This window comes from Carcharhinus amblyrhynchos, chromosome 1 (assembly GCF_965287045.1).
Source record: "Carcharhinus amblyrhynchos chromosome 1, sCarAmb.v2.hapA, whole genome shotgun sequence".
NCBI classification, from domain to species: Eukaryota; Metazoa; Chordata; class Chondrichthyes; order Carcharhiniformes; family Carcharhinidae; genus Carcharhinus; species Carcharhinus amblyrhynchos.
The window spans coordinates 86,592,327-86,613,477 of record NC_137324.1 but is presented as its reverse complement, the minus strand read 5'-3'; the positions used below and the strand labels follow the sequence as shown (position 1 = coordinate 86,613,477).

The window sequence follows — 21,151 nt, the reverse complement described above, 5'->3', positions numbered from 1 at the left end:
AGTGATGTCATTGCTGCCAGCTTGACTGGAAATATGCTTTCATTGCTACTCAAGTGCCTTAAAAGGCAATGTTTGTGTTTAAAGTATAAAGAACAAAGAAAATTACAGCACAGAAACAGGCCCTTCGGCCTTCCGAGCCTGCACTGACCATGCTGCCCGACTGAACTAAAACCCCCCATCTTTCCAGGGATCATATCCTTCTATTCCCATCCTCTTCATTTATTTATCAGAGCGCCTATTAAAAGTCACTGTCATATCTGCTTCCACTACTTCCCCCGCAATGAGTTCCAGGCACCCCGCATCCTTTGTGTAAAAAACTTGCTTCATACATCTTTAAACCTTGCCCCTCGCACCTTAAACCTATGTGCCCTTGTAACTGACTCTTCCACCCTGGGAAAAAGCTTCTGACTATCCACTCTGTCCACGCTTCTCATAATCTTACAGATTTCTATCAGGTCGCCCCTCAACCTCCGTTGTTCCAATGAGAACAAACCAAGTTTCTCCAACCTCTCCTCATAGCTAATGCCCTCCATACCAGGGAACATCCTGATGAATCTTTTCTGTACCCTCTCCAAAGCCTCCACATCCTTCTTGTAGTGTAGAAACCAGAATTGAACACGGTATTCCAAGTGCGGCCTAACTAAGATTCTATAAAGCTGCATCATGACTTGCCAATTTTTAAACTCAATGCTCAGGCTGATGAAGGCAAGTACGCCTTATGCCTTCTTGACTACCTTCTCCAACTGCATTGCCAATTTCAGTGACCTGTGTACCTGTACACCCAGATCCCTCTGCCTATCAATAAGGATTCTGCCATTTACTGTACATTTACTACCTGCATTAGACCTTCCAAAATGCACTACCTCACATTTAGAACATAGAACATAGAACACAGAACACTACAGCACAAACAGGCCCTTCGGCCCACGAGTTGCACCGATCACATCAACACCTACCAATCTATAGACCTATCTTTAACCCCCAATCCCATTAAACCCCATATACTCATCCAGAAGTCTTTTAAAAGACCCCAGCGAGTTCGCCTCCACCACCACTGACGGCAGCCGATTCCATTCACTCACCACCCTCTGAATGAAAAACTTACCCCTAACATCACTTCTGTACTTTCCTCCCCGCACCTTAAATCTGTGTCCTCTCGTAGCGACCATTTCAACCCGGGGAAATAGCCTCTGAGAATCCACCCTATCTATTCCTCTCAACATTTTATAAACTTCTATTTGCTGGATTAAACTTCATTTGCCTGGATTAAACTCCAAGTGCCATCTCTCCACCCAAGTCTCCAACTGACCTTTATCTTACTGTATCCTCTGATGGTCCTCTTGCTATCCGCAATTCCACTGATCTTTGTGTTGTCCACAAACTTACAAATCAAACCAGTTACATTTTCCTCCAAATCATTTATAAATATATTACAAATGCCAAAGGTCCCAGCACTGATGCCTGAGGAGCGCCCCTTGTCACAGCCCTCCACTCAGAAATGCATCCTTCCACTGCTACCCTGTCTTCTATTTCTCAGCCAGTTCTGTGTCCATCTTGCCAGCTCACTTCTGATCCTGTGCGATTTCACCTTCTGTACTAGTCTGCCATGATGAACCTTGTCAAAGGACTTAATGAAGTCCATTAAGACAACATCCATTGCCCAACACTCAATCACCTTCGTCACTTCCTCAAAAAACTTGATCAAGTTAGTAAGACCTCCCTTTCACAAAATCATGGTGCCTCTCATTAATACATCCACTTATTTCTTAGTGGGAGTAAATCCTGTCTCGAAGAATCCTCTCTAATAGTTTCCCGGTCACAGATGTAAGGCTCACCGGCCTATAACTACCTGGATTATCCTTCTACCCTTCTTAAACAAATGAACAACATTGGTTATTCTTCAGTTGTCTGGGACCTCCCCTGTAGCCAGTGAGGAGACAAAGATTTCTTCCAAGGCCCCAGCAATTCCCTCCCTTGCCTCTCTCAGTATTCTGGGGTATATCCCATCAGGCCCTGAGGACTTGTCTACTTCAATGTTAGAACCTCACTATATCCTCTTTTTTGATCTCAACATGATACAAACTATCTACGTACCCTTCCCCAGACCCACCATTCACCAAGTCCTTTTTGATGAATACTGACACACAGTACTCATTTAATACCTCGTCCATTTCCTCTGGCTCCATGCATAGATTCTCTGCTCTGTCCTTGAGTGGGCCAATCCTCTCCCTGGTTATCCCCTTGCTCTTTATATATGTATAAAGAGTCTTGGTATTTTCCTTAATCCTGCAGGCCAATGACTTTTTGTGACCCCTTTTAGCCCTCCTTACTCCTTGCTTAAGTTTCTTTCTACTTTCCTTGTATTCCACACTTGCTTTGTGTGTGTCCCCAGTTTCCTACCCTTGACAAATGCCTCCTTTTTCTCTTTAACTAGGCTCACAATATCTCTCATTATCCAAGGTTCCCGAAACTTGCTATAACTATTCTTCAACATTGCAGGAATGTGCTGGTCCTGAATCCCTATCAATTTATACTTGAAAACTTCCCACATGCCAGATTAGCTGCATTACTCTGGGATTAGTTTTACAATCCTGCATTGTTAGGAGGATGGTCTCGTGTTTTTGGACAGTTTTTTTTCCATTTTCAATTTGAAGCTGTAGGTTTGAGATTGTGTTTTAGAAGAGACAGCAAGCATAAAAGTATCATTCCCTCTCTCCTTACTTTGCTTTGTTTTTGAAATTTTCTCATTTTCCTGAAGGGTGAAAATCTGCTATTGTTGGGGCTGGACCAGTCCCTTTGGTATTTTGGGAAGCTGCCTTGTCTCAAACTGCTCGGAGTGAATCCAAGAACTGCAGATTTCAACCAAAGGACTCAATTTCCATCATCACATGAACAGTAGACTTTGCTGTATTGAATTTGTTTAAAGGATTTTGTCTACGGCAAGAGTTTTGGTTTGATTGGAACACATTAGATATCTTTGTTAAGGGTTATACATTATAGTGGTTGTTCTGTTTCTTTTTGTAATTGCTAAAAGCTCTTGCTAATTTTCTTACTATTCATGTTAACTATATTCTTAAATAATCTTTGTTTGATGCAAGTTCCCTAGTGGGTCTTTTGAATCACAGCTGAAGTAGAACATATCATGCTTATCCTAGCCAAATTCAAGACGCAAAATTTGTGATTCAGGCCGGCTTCATAACTACTTTGGAGTTTTTTTTTACCTGAACCATAACAAATGTGAATGGCTGAAAATCACTTCTCAAAGGGTTCTACTTATCTCCCCATAACCAAGGATGAAACCTACTTGTTTTCAGCATCAATTAGCAGATGACTTCACATTTTTGGCTCTTACACGAGATATCCTACATGGTTTCACCGATCACTTATTAGTTATCTTGCATTTCCAACGTACTTATGTCTGCTCAATACCCAAAGAAAAAATAGTGAGGCCTATGGATAAACAGAGAACTACTCTATACTAGTGCACCGGAATTAACATGTGCTGTCACATAAAAATCCTCTTCAGTAGATGGATCATCATCAGACTGTAGCAGTGGACTCCTTAATTAAAATAAGCCAACAAACAAGACATACAAATTATCCTGTCCTTCACGACACGTCAAAAACAACTTACCTTGAGGACCATTTCAACCTAACCAAATCCCTAAACTATTTATTCATTCTCACTGGAACGACAGAGGTTGAGGGGCGACCTGATAGAAGTCTACAAGATTATAAGTCTATAATAAGAAATAGGAGCAGGAGTAGGCCATCTAGCCCTTCGAGCCTGCCCCGCCATTCAATAAGATCATGGCTGATCTGTTGTGGCTCAGTTCCACTTTCCCGCCCTCTCCCCATAACCCTTAATCCCCTCTCTTATCAAAAACCCATCAACCCGCTTCTTAAAAATATTTAGCGAGGCAGCCTCCACCACTTCAACGGGCAGAGAATTCCAGAGATTCACCACCCTTTGAGTGAAGAAGTTCCTCCTCAACTCCGTTCTAAACCGCCTCCCCTTTATCTTGAGGCTGTGCCCCCTAGTCCTACTGTCTTTTTTGAGCGGGAAGAGTCTCTCCACCTCTATCCATGAGGGACATGGACAGAGTGGATAGTCAGAATTTTCTTCCCAGGGTGGAAGAATCAATTACTAGGTGGCATAGATTTAAGGTGCGAGGGGCAAGGTTTAAAGGAGATGTACAAGGCAAGTTTTTTTTTACACAGAGGGTCGTGGGTGCCAGGAACTCTCTGCTGGGGGAGGTAGTGGAAGCAGATACGATAGTGAGTTTTAAGGGGCGTCTGGACAAATACATGAATAAGATGGGAATAGAGGGATATGGTCCCTGGAAGGGTCGGGGGTTTTAGTTCAGTCAGGCAGCATGGTTGGTGCAGGCTTGGAGGACAGAAGGTCCTGTTCCTGTGCTATAATTTTCTTTGTTCTTTGTTCATGTGGTGAAACGTAACCACTTAAATCAAACTGGGCAGGCTAAAAACTGACTGTAGACCAATAAACTAACTGCAGGCAGCTCAATAGAAATCTGCAATTTGAGCATCTGGCCATAGGGGTTTTCAACAAAATAAACTACAAACTTCACTGGCACTGCCCCTGTTCAGCTAGTCCAAGTCACATCTTTACCTCAGATCTAACTGTCAAAGGATCATCATCACTGGCTAGCTTGTTTCAATAATATGTGCCAGATTCCTTGACCAAATAGCTTCAAAGACCTTGTTGGAAAGACGTTAAATCAACTTCTTCACTTTACATAAATCAGTTAATATTTTGCTAAACAAGCCTAGAACCTGCAGCCGTTCGTAAACTTCGAAGTGAGTAGCTTGTCTATTGAAATAATTACTATAGTAACCCATTATTCAAAATGAATAGGATAAACTTTACCTATCTGAATGAAGCGTGCACTTCCTGAACATTGCAGTAATGGCTCCCAGAAATTGTAATCAACTTTCCGAGTACTGTCACTAGCTATAAGGAATCCAAATCGATCAAATATTTCAAACAAAAATTTATTTTGTTGCAGTAATTTAGCAACTGAACATTAATTCTGCTCAACTGACATGAGATCAAAAGAAACACAAGCGAAAGCTATGGGTGAAATTGAAGCTGGCCTTTCCATAACTTTAACTCACCAACATAGCATCAAACTGCATTTTGAGCATGCCAGCGGCTTGACATTGTCTATTGGATTATTCTCTAAGATCATGTATGCACTTATATCAAACTTTTTTCCTCAAGCTAACAACTAGAAGAAGAAGAATCCTTACAGTGTAGAAGAGGCCATTTGGCCCATCGAGTCTGCACCAAGTCTGACAGATATCTTATCCAGCCCCTCTTCTCCACTTATCCCTGTAACCCCACACATTTTACCATGGCTAATCCATCTCATCTACACATCTCGGGCCACTGAAAGATAGTAGAGCCAATCCCCCTAATCTGCAAATCTTTGGAGTTTGGGAGGGAATCACCACACCCAGAGGAAGCCCAAGCAGACACAAGGAGAATGTGTGAACTCCACACAGACAGTCACCCAAAGCCAGAATTGAACTCAGGTCCCTGGAGCCGAGAGGCAACAGTACTATTCACTGTGCCACCGTACCACCCTAAAGGTCACCTCATTTCTCAGGATTTCATTTTACCTGTCATTTGTCTACCCAGCTAGAAAATTGATCAAAACAGCTTTTCACCATGTGAAATGGACAGAAGTTGGTTATATTTCCTTAGCTTTACTGTGAGGCTGTCAATGGAACCCTTGGCATGGGCAGCAAGATTTGAATGTATATGCAGTGACACCACAGCTACTGAAGAAACCAATAAACTTACGGAAGTGTTTTTATAAAAATGACCCTTCCACAGAGAAGTATGCTGTCAGCAGAAAAGATAAACTGCAGCAATCACCATCAACAGGAGCAGAATGAATGTGAAGCCCACACAAAGTCTATCAGCATTACTTTTACATTATTGCATCTATAGTTTTTCTAAATATAGCATCTATATTTTGGAAACATGGAACATAAATTGGGAGTAACAAGTTGTTTCCTCATGCTGGAATTTTGTGCTGTAATCTAATGGGCCAACCTCTACAACCCTGAAAATCCAAATACAACGTAGAAGTGCTTCAACTAGAAGTTGTTTGACAATATGTGAGGAACTAAAGCATTAAGCGTCCATTCTCCATTCACTTTTCTGAAATTTTGGGACTACATGCCTACATTGAAAGAATCCATATTCCAATAAACAATTATTTCCTTCTGAAAAACAACTTATTAAAAAAAAAATTTACTTTCAAGAATAATACCTACAATACAATGGTCAAATACGATAGATCTGAAATGCTGTTGTATGAAGAGGTTGCAATTTTCATACCTGTTTCTTCAGGTGAACTTAGTGAAGCACTGTCTTGTGACAGTGTGGTCCAGCTTGAATCTTCATCGCTCGGAGCCATGTTCTGCATTTTACTTAATGCACAGTCAGTTTTCCCTCCCAATCTAGGTGGGTCTTTCTTTATTTCAGGGCTGGAGGATATTGTGGCCATTTGGCAATCTTCAGGACTAATTGACACGCTCTCATCACTGGCTGCCTCATCGTTTGCGGCAGTTTTATCGTGGGGCTGGTCAGCATTTTCTTCACTATCAACAGGGTTGTTGCCATAATTTTGCTCTGACTCACGAGTGGATGATTCCAGGTCTGCATAGTAATTCAAGAAGCTCTTACTCTTCCTTGGTTGCGCTGTGAAAGGCTCAATGCAAGATGTGTCTTGCAAGATTGGCTCCTTCCCTTCCAATTTTTCTGAAATTATGTTTTTGACAACATTTGCACTGATGTTTTTGTTCATGACTTGTTGGCCTTGTTCTGCGGCTTTCCGCAGTTGATTTTCTCCGTTCTTAGCCAGTTTTGAATTGGCGTTATTTACTATGACTGGTGTGGCTGTGGTCTCTCCCAGGCCCATTGCAGCCTGGATATTAGTCAAGGCATATTTCTTCCTGCACTTTGGAGGAGTGTTGTTCTTGATTTCTGTGTTCTTTATTTCTGAGTTTACCAATTTGTTGTGGGAGGAACGAAGATTAAGCGTATTTGGTGGGGTGGCTGAACTGTTGCGATTCACTACATCTGTTTGGCTGTTGGTGGTTGCAAGGAACACTGACATAGTGTCCGCAGAGGAGTCAACTGAAAAAAGGAAACCAAACTTAAGTCAATTATAAAATGCAAATTTCCTTAGTGTTCCAAAACTATAACATTGCAACATAATAACAAGATCCCACTACTGATTTGTAACCTGTATTAGGTTGTCTGATTTTAATCAAGGTAACATTATGGTCATTCCAGTTAGCCGCAATGCTAGTCAATCAGAGAAAGGTAGAGGGCTTATGCTCCTGCACCAATCATTATCCAATGGCCACCGATGGAATGTGAGTGATGTCATCTCCCAGGGCCTAGACAGCTGAAGGTGCAGCCAACAATGGTGAAACTATAAAATCAGAGATGCTTAAGAGGCCAAATGAGAATTTTTAAATCACAGCATTGTTTGACTAGAAGCAAATGTCGGTCAACAAGCACAGGGGTGACAGGTGAACAAAGTTTGCTGTGAGTAAGGACACAGGTAGCAGATTTTTGGATGATCGCAAGTTAACAAATGGTAGAATGTGGCAGACCAGCCAGGAGTGCATTGGAATAGGCAAGGCTGGACATAACACAAGTACGAATTCAGGGTTTCAGCAACAGAAAAGCTGAGTCGGGGAAAAGCCAGGCAATGTTACAAAGCTAGAAATCAGTGGGCTTAGTGATGGTGTGGATAATTAGTTTGAAGCTCATCTTGGGGGTCAAATACTTGGGGACCAGCATTGTGATCATCATCTTAGGCAATTGCCAGGGAAAGGAGTCTGCAGCAGGAATGGAGGACAATGGCATCATTTTCCCAATATTTAATTGGAGGAAAATTCTACTTTGAACATGAAAATATGGAATATTAAAGCAAACAAATTCAATTCCTAAATTTTGTCTCAAGGAGTTGCCATTTGTGTCAAGTTGAAGAACATAATTGTTATAGTATCCAATTCCAAATATTAAGATGAAAACATTTCAATTTACTATTGTATAATGCAGTGAATTAAAACAGGAATTCTAATGTACTATGCCTCATCCATTCAATGTGACAAATCTTCACATATGTAGTGCAATTGATCACAACATTAAATTCCACTGTTTCAGGTGCACATAGAACCGTACTGAAAACTCACAGACTGGAACTGAAACTAGATCTACCAACCTTCAATCTTCTTAAAATGTCTTACAATGAATTATTCAGCCTTTTTTTTGTAATCTAGACTGGAGTCCTTATACCAAACAATAGAATTGTTGTAACAATGTGCTACAAATGGAATTGGAATTTGCAATTTCAAAAACCACAAACAGGTAATAGCACAATGTAAATGTATTTACGAAATGCCCAATTACGAAGCTATTTTTGCAGCAATGCAATGCGTCACATTTAAAATTAATTTAAACAGCTTCAGAGAATCAAAATATTTTTCTGGTGCATAGACTCATTCAATTGTCAAGTTCAAATTTCAATGTTATTTTGGTTCAATTATTTCATTAGCTTATTAAAACTGTTTTTTAATCCTCTATCTTCTATGCTCTTTGCCCTGCTAACAAATTTCATCATTCTAGCTCGAAAGTTCAAAGAACACTGATTTGCTGTGGAGTGCTTCAATAGTTAAACGGCAACAATGGAGTTGTATCCTGCTGGACCTATTCAACATAGACTCAAGTCTACAATCCACCAATTGTTCAGTTTCATCTCTGATATTGTCTGACTGGAGTTGGTGGCTGCAGAGGTCATGCTGAGTCACTCACTCCTGATTACTGAGAATAGAGTAACTAATGGACAAATTGCCTGTCCAATTCTCTCACAATTGGAGTGTATGTACCGAGAAGCTAAATATTACATATTTTTTAAAAGCTGGTACATAACATTTAAAAAAACATATGGGAACTGTTGACCATTATGAAAGAAATATAAATGAAAAAACATCAATAGTGGAAGCAGGACAATTAGGAACAGCTTGGCAATAAATAAAGAGCAAGCCACGGGACTAAATATTATATATCTGAAGCACGAAAGCTTGTATTTTTTTTTAATTCCCCCAAGTTGAGATCAGCCGGGTATCATGACTGCTCTCCCTTTAAGAGGTTTGTCTAAGAAGTCACAATCTAGAAACATTTCTGTCAAATACTCTCAAAAGTAAAGAATCTTACTTTGACCTGGGAGCACTTCTGACAGGGATCACAGGGCTTCAACAATGAGGATACTGGAGTATAGGTTATATGCAATCTGGAAAGAGGGATCATTCAATTAAACAAAAACAATCCAAAAAAATAGATACAGAAACAAAGGCACCAAAATAAGCACCAAATCACAAGCTTCATAGCATTAGGGTGTAAATCAAAAATCATGCAGACAGTTGAAGATCCATTACACTAAAATGATCAAAACTGAGATTTCCATGCTCAAGTTAGCATAAACTTGCTTGGCAAATAACACAAAATTTATGTAGCAGCATAATATCCATTAAGTTGAAATGCAGGTTTAACTTCCATTGTTACAACTTGTAAATCCTGGGTGCAATTTCTGTCCTTGTGGTAAACAGAATTTGATGAACAATTGTAATTTGAATGCACCATTTAGAACAACAGTTAATAACACTAACTCAAAATCTTTGGAAAAGCATTTGTTACTGAATTATTGGGGACTCTATTAACACATTAAACAAAAGGGCAACCATAATGTTTTGTCAATGAACAAAATAAACAGCATAACTGCTTTAACAGAAAATGACAAGCCTAAGCTTCTGTTCTATGAGGTGCTCATCATTTATATGTTTATGAAATGTGGATTAGCATCACTTTGAAAAATCTTTTCCACATTCAATGGTCAGGATTTGACCTGCACAAAGCTGTATGCAACAGCAATGATAACCCATGTGTACATGCTACAGCAATTGACAATCCTTCAATTATCATATTTTTATCATCATTCAGGTAAAGAATCTCCAAAATGATCCATTTTGTGACAATTTCACATCATGATTAAAATATTCTGAATTCATTTTTTGCATGTTTAATTTGGATGAGAACCTAATTCATTTTATCTTTACAAATTTCAAACATACATATATAAAAGGAAATTTTAGATTCTAATCCCAAATTTATCATACTCAAAAGAAGAACAAAAAAAATTCAGCCCGGGAAACAGGCCCTTCGGCCCAACGAGCCTGCACCGCCATCCCAACACCACCAGTCCACCTCTCTACCCATGACCCCTATCTAATGTTTTATGGCCATCCAGATTGAGGGAAGCTGATTTAGGGACAATTTATTCCTGCCAATCAGCCTAACAGCACATTTTTCGGGTGTGGGAGGAAAAGGAGCACCTGGAGAAAACGCACGCAAGCAAGGGGAGAATGCACAAACTCCCACAGACACCGGCCCAAATCCATGTGTCTGCACAGCAATCAGCGATAGTCACTGAGCTGTCGTCTTGCCCAGTATCTTGTCCAGTTTAGGCACACACTAATGACATGAAGCACTAGGCCAATCTCGAACAACCAAGAGCAGCCCCAGTACGACCCATCGCGTGTACGCCCCTCGTTGGACACGAGGCGGACCGACTTAAAACCTGTGAACGAAAAGAGAAAAAACATTATTATCATACTATACCCATTTACAGTACCAGGGACGCCCCAATGCTAATGACCCTTATTTAAAAGGTTCTCCTATATCCACCCATCCCCATCTCAGTCATGTGCCTGTCTAAGTTACTCTTAAAGGACTCTAGCGTGTTTGCTTCCACCACCTTACTTGGCAGAGCATTCCATACCCCCACTACCCTCTGTGTGAAAAACCTCCCTCTAATATCTGTGTTGTACCTCTCCCCGCTCACCTTAAGTCCATGGCCCCTTGTCCTACGTGTCTTTATTATAGGAAATAGCTTACCTCTGTTTACTCTATCTATACCCTTCATAATCTTATATACCTCTATTAAATCCCCCCCTCAGTCGGCGTCTTTCAAGGGAAAAGAGCCCCAATTTCTTCAATCTTCCCTCATACCCCAGTCCTTCCATACCAGGCAACATCCTGGTAAACCTCCTCTGCACTCTCTCCAGAGTCTCCACGTCCTTCCAGTAGTAAGGTGACCAGAACTGGACGCAGTACTCCAAATGCGGCCTAACCAACGTTCTGTACAACTGCAACATTAGACTCCAGCTCTTATATTCAATATCCCTTCCTATAAAGGCTAACATACCATAGGCTTTCTTCACTACACTCTCCACTTGCACTGCCACCTTCAAAGACTTGTGCACTTGCACCCCCAGGTCTTGCTGCGATTCTATACTCCTTACGGGCTTACTCTTTATCATATAACTTCCCCCTACATTATTCCGGCCAAAATGCATCACCTCACATTTATCCGGATTAAACTCCATTTGCCACATATCTGCCCAATCAACCAGCCTATCAATATCCTGCTGTATTGCCAGACACTGCTCCTCACTGCCTGCCAATCCAGCCATCTTGGTGTCATCAGCAAATTTGCTGATCACACCACCTACTCCCTCTTCCAAATCATTTATATACACTCCAAAGAGAAGAGGTCCCAGTACCGAGCCCTGCGGCACACCACTAGTGACAGACCTCCAGCTAAAAAAAGACCCCTCCATAACTACTCTCTGACTCCTCTTTGCAAGCCAGCTCTCTACCCATCTAGATACCTGACCACATATCCCATGAGCTTTAATCTTCTGTACCAACCTACCATGTGGGACTTTGTTAAACGCCTCACTGAAATCCATGTAGACGACATCAACGGCTCGTCCTTCGTCGACCGTTTTTGTCCCCTCCTCAAAGAATTCTACCAGATTCGTAAGGCAAGACTTCCCCTTGACAAAGCCATGCTGCGTATCCTTAATCAGATCGCAACACTCTAAGTGCGCATACATCCTATCCCTAAGAATCCATCAACTTACCTACCACTGACGTTAAGCTCACTGGCCTATAGTTACCCAGGCTATCCCTCCTACCCTTTTTAAACAATGGTACCATGTTCGCTATCCTCCAGTCCTCTGGGACCTCACCTGTGTACAAAGAAGAGACAAAGATTTGCGTCAGAGGCCCAGCAATCTCATCCCTCGCCTCTCTAAACAGCCTAGGATAAATGCAATCAGGCCCCAGAGATTTATCGGTTTTAATGCCCTCTAAAAGCCCTAACACTTCTTCCCTTGTAATCAATAGATCTTTCAATTGGTCTACCGCTCCCTCAATGACCGTACTAGACATCAAGCCCCTCTCCTTCGTGAATACTGACAGAAAGTATTCATTCAGGATCTCCCCTCAGTGGGCTACCAATCTTGCCTACCATTATGAAAACACAATACGATCCTGGTGCCTATTAGCACTTACGCTTCTCAGATTTAATTAAATTTTTTAATTAAATTAGTAAGTATATAAAATAGAGATAGCCAAATTTTCTGAATCTTAGAGACACATCCGATCATCTTCAAACATTCAAAAGCTGCAAGACACAGACAACCTTCACATATGTATTTTTATTGCTATTCCTGCACTTTAAGGAAAATCTTGTAAAACTATTATAATAGTAATATCCCTGAAATAAGATGAAACTTACAGATATTAGGGCTAATCACAGCTAGAAACAGACAAAACAAATCTGTTACACTGAGACTCATCAATACTCTCTGCTTAATTGGAAGAGCAAGTGGTGGGGGGGATTTTTGAATGAGTGACAGTACTTACTTCCCAATAGATTTTTCTTTAACATTCCTCTGTTCGGTAGCAAACTATTTTCCAGACAAATGCTGCAGGTCAGAGAGTCACTGCAAGAGGCTGGGTTAGGCAGCTGGAGACACGTCTCCAAAATGGTGGTCATTATGCAACTTTACATCAGACTGGTGATCGTTGGTTCTCTCCCATGAAGCTGTTTGTGGCTATTCTTGGGCAGCCAATGTTCCCTCATAACTCAATCATCCTATGTTTAGAAATTACCTTTATACCCTTTTCTGAGCACCCTCAAACTCAGGGCAGTACTTACAAAAATGACAGGGCTGTGAATTGGCTAATCAGCTGCCCTATTTTTTTTTTAAGAAGAGCCATTTGCAGCCTGTGAGCCATAGTTCAGCTATCCCTGGTATAGAACTACAAGTGAAGATGCCTTGTTAGGTATTTTTCTTCAGCCTCTTTTGTGGCATTAAAGGTTGCAAAAGCAAAATGTTGAAGATGCTAGAAATTTGAAATAAAGACAGAAAGTGCTAGAAATACTCAGCAGGTCTGACAGCATCCGTGAAGAAAGAGAGACATACATTTCAGGTCAATGATCTTTCAACAGAAGCAGACAAATTTAAAGATGTAACAGGTTTTAAGCAAATGAAAGGGAAGGAAGATGGAAAAATGGACCAAGGGGAAGATTTGTGATAGATTGGAAGATAGGGGAAAAAGAGTCAAAGGAGCTGATGGTACAAAGCCAAAGAAGTGGTAATGGGACAAGCAAAGTAACAAGTTGTGTCTCAAGGTGGTATAAATGGCAGAGCCATGAACAGCTGTCATCCCAAAGCAAAGCAAAAAAGAGGAAGAAAACGAAATGAGAGAAAACAAAAACTCACAAAACTGGCAAAGAGAAAAGAAACCAAATGGAGCCAGAGGTTATGATCTAAAACTCTGAACTCAACATTGAGTCTGGAAAACTGAAGTGCCCAGTCAAATGGTGATGTCCCTACCAACCACAATGGGGAGGAATCTTCAGCTGAGAACAAAAGCAGCCAGATTGGATGCATAAGTATGAAGAGTTGCATTGTCAGAGCAGGTGCATCAGAGGTCCAGCAACTGGGAAAATGATATCGAAGGCCGCAAGAAACTAAAACGTCATGAATGTAGCTCAATCCATCTATTGACTGTCCACATGTCCTGCCTCGGAAAAGCAGCTAGCATAATTAAGGACCTATGCAGCCAGGACATACTCTCTTCTTCCATCAGGAAAAAGGTTCAAAAGTCTGAGGTCACATACCAACTGGCTGAAGAGCAGCTTCTTCTCTGCTGCTGTCAGACTTCTGAATGGACTTCCCTTGCATTAGGTTGATCTTTCCCTACATTCTAGCTAGGGCTGTAACATGACATTGTGCACTCTCTCATTTCCTTCTCTCTGAAGGATATACTTTTTCTGTGGTGGAGGGCTGAATGTTTGTACATGTGGTGCCAATCAAGCGGGCTGCTTTGTACTGGATGGTGTCAAGCTTCTTGAGCGTTGTTGGAACTACATCCAGGCAAGTGGGGAGTATTCCATCATATTTCTGACTTGTGCTTGTGGATGACAGATAGGCTCTGGAGAGTCAGGAGATGAGTTACTCGCCGCAGTATTTTTAGTTTCTGACCTGCTGTTGGAGTCACTGTGTTTATGTGGTGAGTCCCCTGGAGTTTCTAGTCAATGGTAACCCAAGGATGTTGACAGTGGGGGGGATTCAGTGACAGTTACACCATTGAATGTCAAGGGGCGGTGGCTGGAGTGCCTCTTATTGATGATGGTCATTGCCTGGCATTTGTGTGGCCCAAGCCTGGATATTGTCAAATCTTGTTGCATTTGACCAAGAACTGCTTCAGTATCTGAGAAGTCACAAATGGTGCTGAACACTATGCAATCCTCGGTGAACATTCCCACTTCTGACCTTATAATGAAAGGAAAGCCATTGATGAAGAATCTGATATTATTCTATCTAAATAACTCCCTGGACTAGCATAAGTGTAAATTGTATTCATACCGCTCCACTTTGAACTCAACTCTTCTACAATTTTACCACCTAAAATTCTAGACTCCATTCTTCCCCTCTTAATTAAATAATAGTTTCCTGATACTAAGCTAATTCACATATTAAAACCCCCCTCAAACAGCTTCACTCATCAATTTCTCTTCCATCCCATTCTTCAAATTTTATTTTCTTTAATTCTTAAATCTTCATTTTTTTCAAAGATCTTGGCAGATGACACATGGACCATACTTTATAAATGAGCCACATGTAGAAAAATATTTTTTTCCCTTTGGAATGTAATTCAATTAACTAGGATTTACTTCTGGGCTCTTTGACAAGCCATTCCTCTTACAACACTCTTCATCAAGTGGATCTTACAAAACCAGATGCAGCAACTCTATATACATCTGCCCATGCAAAGAACATACACTTTTTGGGGCTTGCATGGTCCAAAATTACTGATGCTTTCTGCACTTTATGAAAAATAATAGCAACCTCCTGTAACCCAAACATCTCACAAGCTATAGCCACATTAGAACCTCCACGGTTTTAGCTTTAAACTATGCAATGGATAACATATCCATAATGTTTATTCTACAAAACTAAATCTTTATATACAGTGACATTATTATAGAATGTCAATCTCTGTGCCATTCAAATTCCTCCTTCCCTGGTGGAGGAAGAGAGCACAATTATGTTGATGTCTCGAACAAAAACCCAGCATAGACACAGTGGACTGAATGGCTCTCCTCAACCCTTTGGGGTCTTATAGCTCCATGAAGTAGCTGACTTAAGATTTGTTCCCAGGCGTCTGCCAATGTGACATTGCCCCTCAATGAATCCTGCCATTTTCTCCACAGTACTCTTATTTGCTCCAGCTGGCCCATGGTGGTTGACAGTGGTTGACATGCTCCCGTACTTCAACTAACTTAACTCTTCAGCCAGCCACACAGAAAAATGTAGGAGATACCCATTGATGGTTTTCCCTCAATTTGATCTCCAGCTTCCCCAAAACTGCCCACAAATATTGGAAACTCAAGTGACATGGGAGAATAAACCTGCATATCTTGGCACTGTAAATTAGTGCTCAGGCTTTGAAAGGAAGTATTTCACTTGAAGTATTAACATACTTTTCTGCAGCAGAGTGTACATCGTCATAAATTTGTATCCATAGCTTGTTTCAATCATTTATAAAACTAAATGAGAACAAAACAATATTCCACAGTATTTAAATGACTTGTATATATTGGAGCTGAAGCCAGGGTCAGGAGTTGCAGGATGGGACATACCAGTCACCTATGGAAGCTCTCCGCCACCCAGAGAGTCCCACACTGCAGTCGTGTATCGCAACAAGGAAAAAAAAAGCAAAGCTTGTCATCTATGGTGGAATGAGTGGCTGCTGACTTGGAGACCTGTGGATGTTGGATATTGGTAAACGTATTTTATTTCCATACAGACAAATTTGTTTTAGGGACTTGAATAATTGGCGATCCAGTAACCCTACAGATACGTTTGACTACTGCTTTCTGGTTAATTATACCTAGTGCCAATCTAGAGAAGACTTGTTGAAATTGTTGTAAGTGCATGAAGTCAACTTTCTGCTTTTAACTTAAGTAGAGCCCTGATGATGGCTTGTGAGATCTGCATTGGAGCAATGAAGGGTGGATAATTTATGTTTAAAAGACCACTTTGTGATAGGAGCAGCTTCTGTTTGCCATCTGCTGCTTTTTCCTAACATGAAAGCACCATTAGAGATGCAGGAGGTTAAAGAGTGTTTGTTGTTTTATGAAAGGTTCAAAAATACATGGTAGGCTGGGAAGAATAATTATGTTCCTCAGTAAAGTTAAATTCATCTGATTATTTTCTTTTCTTTTACTACCCCTTCCTTCCTTTTTTCCTAGACTTGTCCTTGGAGACTTGTAATCTTTGACTTAATGGGTGCTATTCGGATTGGCGGTTGGTAACTAGTGGAGTGCCACAGGGATCGGTGCTGGGGCCTCAGCTATTTACCATTTTATATAGATGATCTGGAGGAGGGGGCTGAGTGTAGGGTGACAAAATTTGCTGATGACACAAAGATAAGTGGAAAAGCAAATTGTGCGGAGGGTGTGGAAAGTCTGCAGAGGGATCTAGATAGGCTAAGCGAGTGGGCGAGGACCTGGCAGATAGAGTACAATGTTAGCAAGTGTGAGGTTATCCACTTTGGCAGAAATAGTAGTAGGAGGGATTACTATTTAAAGGGCGAAAAGCTGCAGCATGCTATGGTGCAGAGGGACCTGGGGGTCCTTGTGCATAAGTCGCAAAAACCCAGCCTGCAGGTGCAGCAGGTGATCAGGAAGGCGAATGGGATGCTGGCCTTTATAGCGAGAGGGATTGAATATAAAAGCAGGGAGGTCTTGCTGCAACTGTACAGGGCACCGGTGAGGCCGCAGCTGGAGTACTGTGTGCAGTTTTGGTCACCGCACTTGCGCAAGGATATTTTGGCCTTGGAGGGAGTGCAGAGGAGGTTCGCTAGGCTGATACCAGAGATGAGTGGGTTGGACTATGAAGAGAGGCTGAATAGACTGGGCTTGTACTCGTTGGAGTTTAGAAGGATGAGGGGGAATCTTATAGAGACGTATAAGATGATGAAGGGGATGGGTAGGGTAGAGGTGGAGAGATTATTCCCGCTCAGAAAGGACAGCAGGACTAGAGGGCACAGCCTCAAGATAAGGGGGGTGCAGTTTAGAACAGAGTTGAGGAGGAACTTCTTCACTCAAAGGGTGGTGAATCTCTGGAATTCTCTGCCTGTTGAAGTGGTTGAGGCTACCTCGCTAAATATATTTAAGACACGGGTAGATAGGTTTTTGGTAGGCAAGGGAATTAAGGGTTATGGGGAGAAAGCGGGAAAGTGGAACTGAGCCACTTCAGATCAGCCATGATCTTATTGAATGGCAGGGCAGGCTTGAAGGGCTAGATGGCCTACTCCTGCTCCTATTTCTTATGTTCTTATGAGATGGATTTAAAGTCAAACAATCATTCATTTTGATTATATGGCAGGATAATTTTACCTTAACTTCAATGAAGTAGCATACACGGTGGTTCTTTAATAAGTTGCAACTTTGCTTGTCAATTGGCCTTTTTCCCTTTCTAAATAACCTTCCCACAGAGGCTCTGTACCTTTCTTCCTGTTACAAATTACAGGAAATAGAAATGTCAATTCTTAAATCAAGCCTGATATGCAAATTGTGTGTTTGAACACAATAAAAGTTGCTGCAGCAGTTTGAAATCCAGGACGGATATCCCGTTTCCACCCAGCAGCCAGTTCACATTTACTCAAAGGAGCCATACATTACATCCAAGCTAGAATTCTGCAGTGCTAAACATTTAAAGGTTGTCCTCATCATACGTATATACAAGAAACAGGGCATCATATGATTAAGTCCATTGTGTCCAGCTGCCAGGGCTACCTTACATATTACGCAGCCCAGTCCCTAGCAAATACTGTCACTTGAAAAAGGCAAAAAAGGTCAATGTCAAAAAAAGGATTCATAAACCAGTCCAAACCTAAAGAACAAAAAAAGCTGGGAAAAAACCTCAGCAAATCAAGCAGCATCGGTGGAAAGAAAAAAGTTAATATTGCAGGCTGACAAGCTTTCATCAGAACTGAAGAGAAACAGGATTTCAAGACCTTGTATGACGATAGTGAGGGGGAGGGGACAGGAAGAACAAAGGAGATTAAATAGCAAAAGATTTCATGATGCAACACCCAAAGAGAATGCTGAGGGAAATGCAAAGGAACAAACAAGTGGATACTACTGTTTATATCCATCTGAATATCAACATACCTTCCCACTTCATCATGACCCCTTTCCAAAAAAAAATTGTCCAAACGCAACCACTCTCCCTTCCCCACTCAGCAAGCTGTCATTTGTTCCCAACTTTTTGCTTTCATGACTTCTGGCCTTTGCTCTCTTATTAACACAAATATATAGTATATATATGGCAGGTCTGTCACATGAGGAGAGACCAAATCAATTAGGGTTGTATTCACAGGAGTTTACAAGACTGGGAGTGCATATTGTAGAAACTTATGAAACTCCAACAGGGTTAGACAGGGTAGATTCAGAAAGAATGTTCTAATGGTGAGGGGAGTCCACAACTAGAGATCTTAGTTTGAGTATAAGGGGTAAGCCTTTTAGAACTGAGGGGAGAAGAAATATCTTGAGCCAGAGAGTGGTGAATGTGTGGAATTTACTACCACAGAAAGTAGTTGAGGCCAAAACGTTGTGTGATTTCAAGAAGAAATTAGATATAGCTGTAAATGGGACTAAAGGGGTGAGTGGGTGTGTGTAATCATGATACTGAATTTGATAATTAGCCATGATCAAGATGAATGGTGGAGCAGGCTCAAAGGGCCAAATAGCCTACTTCTGCTTCTACACTTTCTAACACATTCTGCTATCTTACGTTAATGTAGCTTCCATAGTCCTTCACACTTTCTTGGTCTTATGCTCTACACATCGTTATTACTATCTCTGTTCTCCTAAGTCCCACCTGTCTCTGACCTTCTATTTTACTTCACCTCTTCCTATACAATATAGGATCCATCACCTTTCTCCCCCTTTTTAGCTGTGAAGAGTCATACTGACTCAAAACATTAACTCTGTTTATCACTCCACAGATGCTACCAGATCTGCTGAGATTTTCCAAAATTTTCTGTTTTTATTTCAGGTTTCCAGCATCCGTAGCGTTTTGCTTTTACCTTAATTTACAAATGGGCCTTTTCCAATCTTTTGGATCCAGCACAGAATTCAACAATTTTAGCGCATTACTGCTACCTCCATCTTGCTCAATGTGTTTTTGTTCCTTATTAATTTTGCTGGATTTTGTTTTTTTTAACCCTTCTTATTGCAGTTGAGGCCAAAACATTGCGTGATGACACGAAGATGAGTGGAAAAGCAAATTGCGCGGAGGGTGTGGAAAGTCTGCAGAGGGATCTGGATAGGCTGAGTGAGTGGGCGAGGACCTGGCAGATGGAGTACAATGTTAGCAAGTGTGAGGTTATCCACTTTGGCAGGAATACTAGTAGGAGGGATTACTATTTAAAGGGTGAAAAGCTGCAGCATGCTATGGTGCAGAGGGACCTGGGGGCCCTTGTGCATGAGTCGCAAAAACCCAGTCTGCAGGTGCAGCAGGTGATCAAGAAGGTGAATGGAATGTTGGCCTTTATAGCGAGGGGGATAGAATATAAAAGCAGGGAGGTCTTGCTGCAACTGTACAGCGTACTGGTGAGGCCGCAGCTGGAGTACTGTGTGCAGTTTTGGTCGCCGCACTTGCGCAAGGATATTTTGGCCTTGGAGGGAGTGCAGAGGAGGTACACTAGGCTGATACTGGAGATGAGGGGGTTGGACTATGAAGAGAGACTAAATAGACTGGGTCTGTACTCGTTGGAGTTTAGAAGGATGAGGGGGGATCTCATAGAGACGTATAAGATAATGAAGGGATGGATAGGGTAGAGGTAGAGAGATTCCTCCCGCTCAGAAAGGATAGCAGGGCTAGAGGGCACAGGCTCAAGATAAGGAGGGGGCAGTTTAGATCGGAGTTGAGGAGGAACTTCTTCACTCAAAGGGTGGTGAATCTCTGGAATTCTCTGCCCATTGAAGTTGCTAAATATATTTAAGTCACGGATAGATAGGTTTTTGACAGACAAGGGAATTAAGGGTTATGGGGAGAGAGCGGGAAAGTGGAACTGATCCACTTCAGATCAGCCATGATCTTATTGAATGGCAGGGCAGGCTCGAAGGGCTAGATGGCCTACTCCTGCTCCTATTTCTTAAGTTCAGTTGGCAATTTGCACCTAATTTGGACACAAGCTTGTTTCTTTACTAAATCATTTGCTAATCTCTTAGCTATCGTATCATGAAATCTTTGCTGATTTAATCTCCCTTCACTCCACTCTACCTCGAGACAATGTTTTTCCTGCCTCCACACCCTTTCACAGGCTTAATAACGCTTACATTTCTAATTAAAGATCACGGACTTGAAATTCTAACTGTTTCTCTCTCCACAGATGCTGCCTGACCTGCTGTGTTTCTCCAGCATTTTTTGTTCTCATTTCAAATTTCTAGCATCTTCAGTGTTTGGCTTTTGAATTACACTTCAAGACAAACTTTGAAAAATATGTATTCATAATACATCTTGGATTAATTTATTACACCATTGGTTTTTCTAATTGTTAGCTCTATCTGCGAATTAAGCAACACTCAGTTCAGCTCCTTTCAGATAAAGCTGAATCAGGAGAATTGAGGTTTTATATTAGTCAGTTGCTCCCTTCTGTTAAACTGGCGAT

General features: G+C 41.4%; 1 protein-coding gene across 12 annotated transcripts in view; it reads right to left on the bottom strand.

The window, feature by feature from the left end:
- The window catches only part of LOC145342742 (amyloid beta precursor protein binding family B member 2-like), a 338,577-nt gene that overhangs the window by 194,470 nt on the left and 122,956 nt on the right, over nucleotides 1-21,151 (bottom strand). For all 12 annotated transcript variants that reach the window (XM_080188293.1, XM_080188340.1, XM_080188284.1 and 9 more), the window contains 2 exons: nucleotides 9,266-9,341; nucleotides 6,374-7,174 (listed from right to left, as the gene is read on the bottom strand). In XM_080188293.1, coding sequence (XP_080044419.1) covers nucleotides 6,374-7,154 — 781 coding nt within the window. In that variant the 5' untranslated portion in view covers nucleotides 7,155-7,174; nucleotides 9,266-9,341. The remainder of the gene's footprint in view (nucleotides 1-6,373; nucleotides 7,175-9,265; nucleotides 9,342-21,151) is intronic.